Genomic DNA, 13,252 nt, shown 5'->3' with positions numbered 1-13,252 from the left:
TCTCAGCACCAGGCACAGAACCCAGGGAGCCCATGGAGGGTGGGCAGGGCTGTGGGGTCTGTCCTCTCTCAGCACCCTGCACAGCACCCAGGGAGCCCCATGGAGGGTGGGCAGGGCTGTGGGGTCTCTCCTCTCTCAGCACCAGGCACAGCACCCAGGGAGCCCATGGAGGGTGGGCAGGGCTGTGGGGTCTCTCCTCTCTCAGCACCCTGCACAGCACCCAGGGAGCCCATGGAGGGTGGGCAGGGCTGTGGGGTGTCTCCTCTCTCAGCACCCTGCACAGCACCCAGGGTGCCCATGGAGGGTGGGCAGGGCTGTGGGGTGTCTCCTCTCTCAGCACCAGGCACAGCACCCAGGGAGCCTCATGGAGGGTGGGCAGGGCTTGGGGTCTCTCCTCTTTCAGCACTATGCACAGCACCCAGGCAGCCCATGGAGGGTGGGCAGGCATTTCATTACATAAGGACCTGGGTTTGAGCCCCTGGCTCCCCATCTGCAGGGGAATCGCTTCACAGGTGGTGAAGCAGGTCTGCAGGTGTCTGTCTTTCTCTCCCCCTCTCTGTTTTCCCCTCCTCTCTCCACTTCTCTCTGTCCTATCCAACAATGACGACATCAATAACAACAACAATAATAACTACAACAACAAAACAAGGGCAACAAAAAATAAATAAATATTTTTAAAAATTAAATAAAAAAAAGAAAAGATACCAATTAAACATATCAGGAAATCTAGAGCAGAGAGAACTAAATTCTGGCAGAATAGGAATTCTTCACTAGCCCGGAAAGTGAAGCCGTGGTACCCAGCACTCAGCTCGACGGGACTCAGACGCTCCCAGAGGCTCTGCTCACGGCTTCTGGAGAGACAGCGACCACCAAGCTGCAGACACTGTTCACGATGCCATCCTGACCTCCCTGGGCAGACGCCTTCACCCATGTGTCCTGGAGCCTCCCCTCCCCAGAGCCCTGCCCCACTAGGGAAAGAGAGCAGCAGACTGGGTGTGTGGATCCACCTGCCAACACCCATGTCCAGTGGAGAAGCAATGACAGAAGCCAGACCTCCATCTTCTGCTCCCTGTAGAGAATTTGGGGCCAGACTCCCAGAGGGATAAAGAACAGGGAAGCTTCCAATGGAGGGGATGGGACACAGAACTTTCGTGATGGGAACTGTGTGGGATTGGACCCCTGGTATCCTACAGTCTTGTTCATTGTTATTAAATCACTAATAAAAAATAAAATGAAAATAAAAAGAGTACGTAGCTGACATCTGTTATGCAGAACCGGGAAATCGCTTGTTTTTTGTCCAGAGCCCCGCTGAGATCTGGCTGTGGGAGCTGTCTGGGATTGAACATGCAAATCCGTGCATGGCCACTGCACATCTCCACAGCCTGGGACGGGGATGGGGGCTTTGCAGGGTGCTGGCGTGAGGCCAGTGCAGGCCTGTGGGCTCAGCAGGGGCTCCTTGTCCCCTGATCCATGCCCCCACGCCCAGAGTTCGAGCCCCGAATCACCACCTTCAGGAGGGAGGCTTCACAAGTGGTGAAGCAGGGCTGCAGGTGTCTCTGTCTCTCTTCCTCTCTATCTCCCCCTTCCCTCTCAATTTCTGGCTGTCGCTATTCAATAAATAAAGACAATAACAGGGAGTCGGGCGGTAGCGCAGCGGCTTAAGCGCACATGGCGCAAAGTGCAAAGACTGGCAGAAGGATCCTGGTTTGAGCCCCTGGCTCCCCACCTGCAGGGGAGTCACTTCACAGGTGGTGAAGCAGGTCTGCAGGTGTCTGTCTTTCTCTCCCCCTCTCTGTCTTCCCCTCCTCTCTCCATTTCTCTCTGTCCTATCCAACAACGAAGACAGACAACAATAATAATTACAACAGTAAAGCAACAAGGGCAACAAAATGGAATAAATAAATTAATTAAAAAATATATTTAAAAAAAGATAATAACAAAAAATTTTAAGATATAATGGGAGGGGTAGGAAGCATAATGGTTATGCAAATTGACTCTCAGGCCTGAGGCTTTATAGTCCCAGGTTCAATGCTCCACACCACCATAAGCCAGAGTGGAGCAGTGCTCTGGTGAATGTAATAATAATCATTATTATTATTATATAAATATAGTAAAGGGCTGGGAAGACAGCATAATGGTTATGTAAGAGACTCTCCTGCGTGAGGTGCCAAGCATGCAGGTTTGATCCCCAGCACCACCATCAGCCAGATAGAAGCAGGTGTGTCTGTGTCTTTCTCTGCCTCTCTCAAAAAATTAAATAAACGAATAATTTCAAAAGATATAATATAAAAACAAACAAAAACTCTGTCCCCAAGTGAAGATCCCACTTGTCCCTGTCCAGAGGTCTTGATGGGGCGGCACTGAGGGGACAGGAGGGACTGAGCAAGGACCCGGATTCTTGCTGGGCGGGGCGGTCAGAGTCCTGAGGTCGGCCCAGGCTAATTGGTGGTGTGGGCAGTGACAGCCCGGTAATTGGCCCTGGAGTCCCCGGGGAGCAGCAGGGAGCCAAGCATCCCTCTAAACCAGCCTGGGCTCAGGCTCAGAGCTGGCCAGGCTGCCTGAGGGACAGCTCCATGACAGTGACACCAGGCCGGCCTCTGGTCCCCTCTCCTGGAGGCTAGGGGGGTCACCCACTGTGTGCCGGGCACCCCAAGGCCAGCCCCCGGCAGCCTGCCTCCCCGGGCCGGGCGGGGGACCTCGGTGTCAGAGGGAGTCGGGCCCTGACTTCACAAGGTAAGGGGTCCCTGGCCCTCTCCCTGGCCCTCACCCTGCACCCTGTCTCCACACCCCAGCCATCTGAGCCCCAGACCCCGAGACCCCCACACAAGAGGCCAGCACCCTGTCCACCTGGATCCTCTCTGCTGTCCCTCTCACAAACACTCAACCTGCCCTCCTCACCCCCCAAACAGCCTGGTCCCAGTGGGCGTGGGGACCCTAGCAGGACAGTCCCCTCTCAGAGCCGGGCTGCTTCTGCCAAGCAGAGCAGGTAGGGACGTAGCTGGGGGTGTCCCCAGGCCCCTCACCCGCCATCTGACCCCAAGGAGGATGCTGGGGCCCTAGATTCTGGGGACACCCCCCCCCCAGACCACCTCTAGTCAGCCTCCGGCTTGTGGAGAGGGGTCAGAGGACTCAGGAAGCCACTCTAAGCGGGTGACAGTGCCCGTCGTGCAGGCTGGGACGTGGGTGGGGAGTGACAGCTGTCCTGAGACACAGGGGGACACAGGATGGAGGAGCCAGTGCCAGGCTGGGCCAGCAGGGTTCACTTTCTCTCCATCATCATCTATCTGTATCTATTTTTGACCAGTTTTTAATTATTTTTATTAGTTATTTAGTAATGACTGACAAGACCATAGGATAAGAGGGGTCCAATTCCACATAGTTCTCACCACCAGAGCTGGAACTGAGCTCCATGTCCCATCCCCTCCATTGGAAGCTTCCCTGTTCTTTATCCCTCTAGGAGGATGGACCTAGGATCTTTATGGGGAGCAGAAGGTGAGAGTTCTGGCTTCTGTCATCATTTCTCCACTGGACATGGGTGTTGGCAGGTGGATCCCCACCCCCAGCCCTTTTCCATCTATCCCATTTGTTTTTTACAGTCCCCCTTCTTCCTTTCTATGTCAAACCTCACCTATTGCTACTTCCAAGCATTTTTCCTTGTTTGCTCTTCTCTCTCATATCAGAGAAACAGTGCCTGATGAAGGAAGAAGGAAGGAAGGGAGGGAGGAAGGAAGGGAGGGAGGATGGAAGGGAGGGAGGGAGGGAGAGCTGGGTGGTAGAGCACCTAGTTAAGCACACATATTACTAAGCACAAGGACCCAGATTCAAGCCCCCAGTCCCCACCTGTAGGAAGGAAGCTTCACAAGTGGTGAAGCAGGGCTGCAGGTGTCTCTATTTCTTTCCCTCTCCCCATCTCAATTTCTCTCTATCTCTATCCAATAATCAGTTTAAAATTATTTTAAAAATTCTAAAAAAAAAAAAAGTATGGAAGGAAGAAAAAAAGAAGGAAGAAAGGGAGGAAGAGAGGAGGAGAACATGGAGCTCTTCTTACTGAAAACCCCCAGCCTTGCCAGGCAGGCGTGCGTCCGTGTACACAGATTTTCTGACCTTGATGTCCCCTTCAGCTGAGACGGAGCAGATGGGGTGGCTCTCTGTCTGCCCACCTGCTCCTGGGCTCTGTCTGTTGGCATTTTGCCTCAGTTTTGTAACTAAATTGTAAAAGAAAGAAGCCGGGCAGTGTCTCACCTGCTTAATTAAACACACACGTTACTATGCTCAAGAACCTGGGTTCAAGCCTCTGCCCCCCCACTTGCAAGGAGGAAGTTTCAGAAGTGGTGAATCAAATATAGCCGGTGTCTCTCTGTCTCTCTCCACCTCTCTCTCTCCCCCTCCCCTCTCCATCTCTCTCTGTCCTGCCCAATAATAATAATATAGAGCGTGTGGTGTGTGGTGTGTGGCGGTGGAAAGGACTGAGTTGGAGTGTTCAGCAGACGTCTGTCTGTCACAGGGTGATGAGAGACTGTATCTGTGTGTCAACGACCGTACCAAAATTCATTATCTCCTGAATAAAATGACGAGAGAACAATATTTTGGAAGAAGAAGGAACACATGGCAGCCTTGGCCCAGAGCTCACCTCGGTTGCAGGCATGGTTAGGGTTTTGCTTGTGAAGCCGCTGCTTCCTGCCTTCTCTGGGAAGGACGTGCCATGCCTGTGGGTAGCTGAGCAGCGTGGCCTGAATGCCAGGCGGGCACAGGTGAGGTGCCTGGGCCCGGGTTCCTCTCTGCGGCCTCCGCCTGAGGCCTGGCTATCTGCTGCCACTGATCTGAATGATCCCGTCGTCGGCCTCAGGGAGCCCTTCATTCCTTGAATCTCCCCCTCTGCATATTGTTTATCAAAAGGACCGCACAGCATTTGTGCGCTGCAGGTTCTCCAGAAATCTGTTGACTCTCTGTGGCTCTGATTTTAGCACCAAATCGGGGCTTTCCCTGCTGATGAGAACGGCAGCTGTGTGTGCTGTCTGCGCCAGCCTCTTCTCAGCCCAGCTTGACAGTCTGTCAGCTCCTGCTGCTAATTGCCCCATTCTGCTTCCTAATCAGATAACATCGCTTTTTTTTTTTTGTCAACTTCTACCTGATTTTCTTGGATTTACTTAATTATCTCACGACATTTTCAATTGGATGCCTTTTAATTTCTCTTCTGAAAATGGGTTACATATTTACTCACTTGAGAGAATTGAATCAGAGCATCGCTCAGGCACAGGGGGTACAGGGGGTCAAACCAAGACCGCACGCGAGCCCTGCACTCTGCCTCCAAGCCGCTGCCTGGGATTCATATGGATTGTTTTTCTTTCTTGTTTAAAAACTTTTTTAACAATATTTATTTATTGGATAGAGACAACCAGAAATTAAGAGGAAAGCGAATGACATCGAGGGAGAGAGACAGAGAGACTGCAGCCCTGCTTCACCGCTCAGAAAGCTTCCCCCCCCCCCAGCCCCTTTATTTTTCTTTCTTTGTGGAATAAAAGTAAAAACATGAGGCCGGGTGGTGACGCACCTGGTTGAGCGCACATGTTACAGTGCACAAGAACCTAGGTTCGAGCCCCCAGCCCCCACCTGCAGGGGGCAAGCTTTCAAGTGGTGAAACAGGTCTTCAGGTGTCTCTCTGTCTCTCTTTGTATCTCTCCCTTCCTTCTAGATTTCTGACTGTCTCTATCCAATAAAGAAAGATAATAAAAAATTTTAAAAGAAAAAGTGAAAGTAATTTGTTAAAATAACAATAATGACAATAAAACGGACGTAAAAACATTTGGGGCCAGGTGGTGGCACACTGGTCGCACACGCTGCTATGTACAAGGACCCAGATTCAAATTTCTAGATGTTGTTACGGTTCATTTGTTTTTTTTTAAAGATTTTATTTAGGGCTCAGACAGTGGTGCACCCAGCTGAGAACACAGATTACCGTGAACAAGGACCTCGGTTCAAGCCCCTGGTCCCCACCTGCAGGGTAAGCACCCCACTAGCGCTGAAGCAGGGTGGCAGGCATCTCTCCGGCTCTCTTCCCCTCCCCTCTCAGCTTCTCTTTGTTCCATCAAATAAAGAAGGAAAAAGTGGCCACTGGAGGAGGTGGATTCTTTGTGTAGCCACCAAGCCCCAGTGACAATCTGGTAGCAATAAACAAACAAACAAACACACTTAGTGCCGTAAAAATGCCAACTTGTATTTGCAGTGTATTCACTGTTGTCCTTCTTCACATTTAGAACTGTAGTTCTAATTTCTTTGGTGAAAGGCCCTTTTCCATCTGGTTGGGAATTGTGTTCCCAGCAATGTTAACTGAGCTCAGAGTTTTCTTCCAGCGATGTTCAGAAGTGGGGGTGGTTGGGGAAATGTGGGATTTGTCTTTTGTAGTCATGTTTGACTCTTTGTGCTGTTAACAGAGCGCTTGCCCCAAATGTCTATAGTCCTGTGAACAAGAATGGAGTGTCAGTCCTTCTGTTTTTCTCAAGGTAATAGTACAGTAGCCCTCAAAGGAGCACGGCCGATGACATGAGTCTGAAATTCCTCGTTCTCCACTGCTCTTGCTCTGAAATCTGGGAGTGACTAAGGGCGTTAAAGCCCATCTCTCCGCTTTCTCTTGCTACTTCTTTTTCCTGTTTCTTTTGTCATCGCCTGGCTTTCACCACTTTAGACCGACATTTCATTTGCATTTATATATAGATATATACAGAAAACAGAGACAGAGGGGCCAGGTGGTCGTGCACCTGGTTGAACACACGTGTTATAATGCACAAGAGCCCAGGTCCAAACACCAGGTTCCCACCTGCAGGAGGGAAGCTTTGTGCCTGGTGAAGCAGGTCTGTAGGTGTCTCTCTGTCTCTCTCCCTCTCCATCTCCCTACTACCCCCTTGACTTCTAACTGTCTCTATTCAGTAAATAAAGATAATAGTAATAATAATCAGAGACAGAGGGAAAGACACCACAGCACCAACGTGTCCCTCCGTGTGATGGGGACCAGGCTCAGAGCAAGGTCACACACATCAAACACAGTTCAGGTGAGCTGTTTTCTGACTCATGTCTGACTATTTCTTCTTCCCGCAGAGCTGGATTCTCACCACTAAAATGTTCAGAAACAGAACTGACTCATGTTGACTTTTATATAGTGACATGTGAATTCTGAAATCATATCTTCCTATTCAATATTCTGTACAGAGTATGTGATTCCAACCTCCCTGGCTTCCTTTGCATCTTACAGAAATTATAGAAATGACTCTTTTTTTTTTCCCTGAGCTGTCAGTCTTTTCCTGTTGGCCATAGGAGTTCACCCTCTTCCATTAACTGTCTCCGCAGTCACTTCTCCCGCCTGTCACTGGTTGTTCTCTATCTGCTGTGCTCACATGCCTTCTTTTTGCTAGTGATTCGATAATTGTTTGGGAGGCTATATGTTTACATGGATATATTTCCACACACACACCCCCAGCCAATATCTGTGACCTCCCTCTCCCAATGTTCTCACAGAATCTTAGAGAAGATTTGGTCACCTTTTTTTCTTTGCAAGTTCATGCGTTTCAATTCCCAATATTCCACTTATTTTTACTAGTGATTTAATATTGACTTACACAATTATGAGATAACAGGGGTATAATCCCACACTGCTCCCACCACCAGAGTGCTGCGTCCTTGTTCCCTCCATGGGAAACTGCCGTGGTTCTCCCAAGCTCACAGATATGAGTTGACTATTATTCCTATAGCTGTCTGTATTTATATATATCTGCCCCTGCCCTTTTATTCTCTTTTACTGAATAAAGACAGTCAGAAATCGAGAGAGTGGATAGGAGGAGAGAGAGAGAGAGACCTGCAGCACTGCTTTACCAAAGCTTTCCCCCTGAAGGTGGGGCGTGGAGGCTCAAACCCAGGTCTCTGCACATTATAACATGTGCTCAGCCAGGTGAGCACCATGGGGTCCCTGTTTGCCCACGTTTCACTGTGGTCCTGCCTTCTCTTTTCTAAGTCACACCTATACCTGTTACTACTTCTGAATGCTCTTCCTTTTCCCTCTTCTCTCTCCGGGTCCTGATTAAATTGGAGTTCAGAGCCCTCTGGGCATCCCCCCCTGACATTTCTCCCCCTCTGGGGGCATGGACCCAAATTCTTTATGGGGAGCAGGAGGTGGGAGGTCTGGTTTCTGTCACTGCTTCTCCACTGGACATGGGTGTTGGCAGGTGGATCCACACCCCCAGCCAGTGTCTGTCTGTCCCTAGTGGGGCAGGGCTCTGGGGAGGGGAGGCTCCAGGACACACTGGGGAGGTCGTCTGCCCAGAGCGGTCAATCCACTTTTTCATCGCCTCTAGAGTTTGTGATCAGAAGTCTGATGAAAGCCTGGCCTCCCTTTAAAAAAAAAAAAAAATTCTACTAGTGATTTAATATTGATTTACAAAATTACATGTCAACAGGAGTATAAACCCACTCAATTTCCACCCTCAGGGTTCTGAATCTTCAGTCCCCCACTGCAAGCCGGCACTTGGGTTAACTATCTGTCCACACTGATACATAGTTGCCCCATTTTCCTTCCTTACCCCAACCTCTTCCCCTCTGAGCCACAATGTTACTGCCTCCAAATGTCCCCCTCCTTTTCCTCCTCTCTCCCTGGGTGCTGATGAGGCTGGAGTTCAGGGCCCTCTTCTCTTCCTCCTCTCACTTCTCCCCTGCTGGGAGTATGGGTCAAGGTTGTTTTTGGAGTGCAAAAGGTAGGAGTTCTGGCTTCTGTAATTGCTTCTCCACGGGACGTGGATGTTGGCAGGAGGATTCATACCCCAGCCTGTTTCTGTCTTTCCCTAGTGGGGCACGGCTCTGGAAAGACGAGGTTTCAGGACACACTGGTGAGGTTGTCTGCCCAGAGAAGTCAGAATGGCATCGCGCATCCCTCTCTTTGTATGTTGTGTTCTTCTCTTCCCTAGCAGCAGGAAATGTTTCCTTTACCCTGAGATCTGGTAGTTTTACAGTGATGTGTCTTGATGTGGGTCATTTTGAATTCAGACATTTGGGTGTTCTCTCAGCTTCCTGGATGTCTATGCTCTGAGCATTGAGTAGGCGTGGATTTTTTTTTTTTTTCTGCTGTCAATTTTCTGCTGGATTTGCCTCTCCTCACTCTCTCTTCTCTGGCAGTCTTATAACTCTCTCTTCCTAAGTCACTCTTCTATTTTATGAAGAGTTGCTTTATTTTTTTTTCTAACCTTCCCCCCATCCACCATCTTTAAATTCAGAGTATTTCACTATATGTGCTACTCTTGATATTCTCTCCTCTGTCTCATTGACTCAACTTCCTACACTTGCCATTTGTGTCTGATATGCAATCAGAGTGTCCTTCACACCCTGACATTCTGTTTGGGATTTTTCTTGTATGTTTCTCTAGCCCTACTGATAGAACCTCTCAGATCCTAAATGCATTTTTTATCTTAAGTTGAGATTCTTTTAATTTCCCTCACAATTAATCTTCTAAATTGTTTATCTGATAAATCTTCTGGTTCCGTATACTCCTGGGGTTCTTCTATGGTGATTTATTTCTGTAGTCTCATCTTAAGTGTTGCTTTAGGCAGTTGACTGTTTCCTCTGGGGTTATCATGACATGCTACTCCATGGCCAGTCAGTAGGTGACATTGAGACTGAGAATTTGGGTTCCCTTTCTCTTCATGTACTGATGCAGAGGGAATGGGAGGTATTCCCAAGGAAATGATCTGACTGTACCGATGCCCTGGAGCCTGCACCCAGACTTCTGTGAACTAGCTATGTAGAATCTGTTTTCCCCCTTGTGCACTTGAAGGAACTCAACTCACTTTCCTAGTTCAGCTCACTGCCTAGAAAGAATTTCCCATAGATCTCCTTGAGGGCAGGGACAGACTGTATGGCATCATTGTCAGTTTTCAGCCAAATAAATCCTTTCCAAGGGTCTTTTTTGAGCAACTTGGCACCTAGTTTCCCTGAGGTCAGGGAATAAGAGCCCAGAGCTTCTCAGCTCTTCCATGGTACTGTTCTCACTGTGTAGCTGCAAGATGTCACCAGTGGTGGGTAAGCATGCTTTCTTCCATACTGGATGTTTCTCCTGCTCCTTTTTCTCCACCTACTCGTCTCTCTCTCTCTCTCTCTCTCTCTCTCTCTCTCTCACACACACACACACACACACACACACACGGCCACTGTCTAAGTAGTTTCTTCAGGAGTCTCAGTTCTCATTTGATAAGACTGATGACTTCTGTTGAACTCATAGTTCTTTCAAGAACTACGAAAACAGTTGCTACTTCATGGCCATGTCTCCAGATGGCGAGCTCATGTTTCCTTTATTCCCATGTTTATCAGTGTCTCAACAGTTATAGAATTGACATACTTCCCAATACTATAATTTACCTGCTTTCATGTCAGGGTTATCACTGAGACTCCACACCTGCAGTACTCCATCAAACACGTGAGTCCTTTTTTTCCCCTAAGGTAGTGGTAATAGAGATGGAGAGAGAGACACAGAGAAAAAGACACTACTGCATTGCTTCATCTCTTGTGAGGTGTCTCCTTCCATCCCACCCAACTTCACAGTGCGGACGCTCCATGTGGTGACTGAGGGCTCCTACCAGGTCCGTGGTGCATAGTAAAGTGTGCACTCTACCAGACAAGCCTCCTCCTCACCCCCGCTTTAATGTAGTCATGATCCCAAATTATGCTACTTATAATTTTTCATGCATCTGTCATTATAATTCTTGACTACCCTGGTTCCTCAGGATTGCATTTAAGTCCAGTTTCCTTGTATTTTACCCCCAAATAACTGTAAGTATTGCTGGGCACTGCATGCCTCCCCAACCCACAAGGACTGCATGTCTCCCCAACCCACACTACACTTTGCTTTACAACCACCTGGACACACCTGCTTATGGGATGTCTTGTCCTCAGAGAGCTCTTTTGCTGCAGTGACTTTGGTTGGAAATGGGCACTCTATCTTCAGGTGGCATCTCTGGCATCTGGTGCTTCCTCTTGAGAAATCATTTGTCTATCCTAGCAGCACACCAGGCATTCTAGAAAACACTTCTGTTCCCAGGACTCCCTCACCTTCTGTCCCTGTCTAGGCCACTACTCCACTGTTCTCTGGATGTTGGCTAACTGGAAAAGACTCAAACAAGCCCAAACGATCACCATTTTGTATACTACATTTTACCACGTGTGCTAACAGGAACTAAACCTGGGGCTTCAGACACATTTATTCTGTGCTCTGCTCATTGAACCATTTCCCCAATTGCTGTGTATTTCTGTCTGTCGTTCCACTTAGATTCTTTTTATACAGAAGTGGACATGTTGACCTTATTTCCCAAGGCGGGTTATGGGACTCCAGGAGGGGTGTGTGTTAAAATCCCTGGGAACTGGTGAAGGCACTGACCTCCGTCCCTTCAGGGTTGTCTCAGGGGATTCTCACCAGGCAAAATGTTACCTATGCCTGATCTTCTAAGGCTTCTATTTATACCTGGGCCCAACCGCTCCCCTGGGATGACGTCTATGCCAGTCCTGAGCACCTCACCTTCTCCAACATGTCTTGCAGAGCTGGGTCCCCGCAGCAGCATGAGGGGAGAGAACGTGACCGAGGTGAGCACCTTCATCCTGCTGGGCTTCCCCACGGGCCCCCGCCTGCAGTCCGCCCTCTTCCTGCTCTTCCTGCTCACCTACCTCTTCATCCTGTGGGAGAACTTGGCCATCATCCTCACCGTGTGGGCCAGCCCCGCCCTGCACAGGCCCATGTACTACTTCCTGGGCATCATGTCCACCATCGAGATCTGGTACGTGTGTGACATCATCCCCAAGATGCTGGACGGCTTCCTGCTTCAGCGCAAACGCATCTCCTTCGTGGGCTGCATGACCCAGCTCTACTTCTTCAGCTCGCTCGTGTGCACAGAGTGTGTGCTGCTGGCCTCCATGGCCTACGACCGCTACGTGGCCATCTGCCACCCCCTGCGCTACCAGAGCATCATGACCACGGGGCTGTGTGTGCAGCTGGTGGCCTTCTCTTTCTTCAGCGGCTTCTCCATCTCCGTGATCAAAGTCTATTTCATCTCCAGCGCCACGTTCTGTGGCTCCAACGTGCTGAACCACTTCTTCTGTGACATCTCCCCCATCCTCAAGCTGGCCTGCACGGACTTCTCCACGGCCGAGCTGGTGGACTTTGTGCTGGCCTTCCTCATCCTGGTGTCCCCTCTCATCGCCACCATCCTGTCGTACGGCCACATCGCCCTGGCCGTGCTGCGCATCCCCTTGGCCAGTGGCCGCCGCAAAGCCTTCTCCACCTGTGCCTCCCACCTCACGGTGGTCACCATCTTCTACACGGCCTTGCTCTTCATGTACGTGCGGCCTCAGGCCATTGACACACGCAGCTCCAACAAGCTCATCTCTGTTTTGTACACAGTCCTCACCCCTATCTTGAACCCCCTCATCTACTGCCTGCGGAACAAGGAATTTAAGGACGCCTTGCGGAAGACACTAGGGCTGGGCCAGGCCCCACCTTAGGAGACAAAGTTGGTGACTGACCTTCCAGAACACCCTCCAGGTGACATCCTTGCTGACAAGGCCATTCCATGTGTCAGGATGGACTTCCCTTTACCATGGCTGTCCTATATTTCTGGTAACAGTTTCTCCCAAGCCTGGGGTCCTTAGTCTACTCAGGGCACCCACCAGCTAGGTGTCATGAGGAAGGCCACCCTTTCTTCTCTCTCTGTCTTAGTGAGATGGGATGTGCTGCCTCTCAGTCATCGGGAGCCCCCTGCCCCTGTCCCTTTGGGACACTGCAGGACACAGGAGTCCCCTGTACACTTCCACTTACTGAATAAATTGTGGTGTTTGAAAGAATGGAGCTCTTGACTCACATGTTGGGAGCTCTAGGACAAGCACAGTGCTTGTTGGAACTGCAAGGACCTTAGGCTTCAGTCACCTTGACTCTGGTCTCAGGACTGTGACCAGGACCTAGCAGGCAACTGGGCTGAGCAGAAGGGGACGTGTGTGTCAAATTTCATGGAGACAGAGCAAGTCCCACCATGTGCAGGAGCGACGTCCAGGCCAGGAGATGCCTCGCTCAGTAGCTTCTACACCACACTATGCACACGATCTTGGGTTCGAGCCCCAGCACCACATAGGAGCACCATGGACAGCACTGGGGCAGCTCCACGGCCAGTGGGTCAAGGCTGTGGGGTCCCTCCTCTCTCAGCACCCAGAGAGCACCATGGGAAGAGTTGTAGGG

General features: G+C 50.1%; 2 protein-coding genes across 2 annotated transcripts in view; one reads left to right on the top strand and one right to left on the bottom strand.

Moving 5' to 3' along the window:
- Positions 1–13,252, bottom strand: part of ASB1 (ankyrin repeat and SOCS box containing 1) — a 491,590-nt gene that overhangs the window by 152,003 nt on the left and 326,335 nt on the right. The window lies entirely within an intron of this gene.
- Positions 11,511–12,805, top strand: LOC103125695 (olfactory receptor 6B2-like). The gene has a single exon (XM_007536516.2). The coding sequence runs from the start codon at positions 11,515–11,517 to the stop codon at positions 12,523–12,525; it is 1,011 nt and encodes a 336-aa protein (XP_007536578.2). The 5' UTR covers positions 11,511–11,514; the 3' UTR covers positions 12,526–12,805.

This window comes from Erinaceus europaeus, chromosome 7, assembly GCF_950295315.1.
Source record: "Erinaceus europaeus chromosome 7, mEriEur2.1, whole genome shotgun sequence".
Lineage (NCBI taxonomy): Eukaryota > Metazoa > Chordata > Mammalia > Eulipotyphla > Erinaceidae > Erinaceus > Erinaceus europaeus.
This window is presented reverse-complemented; position numbering and strand designations above follow the sequence as displayed.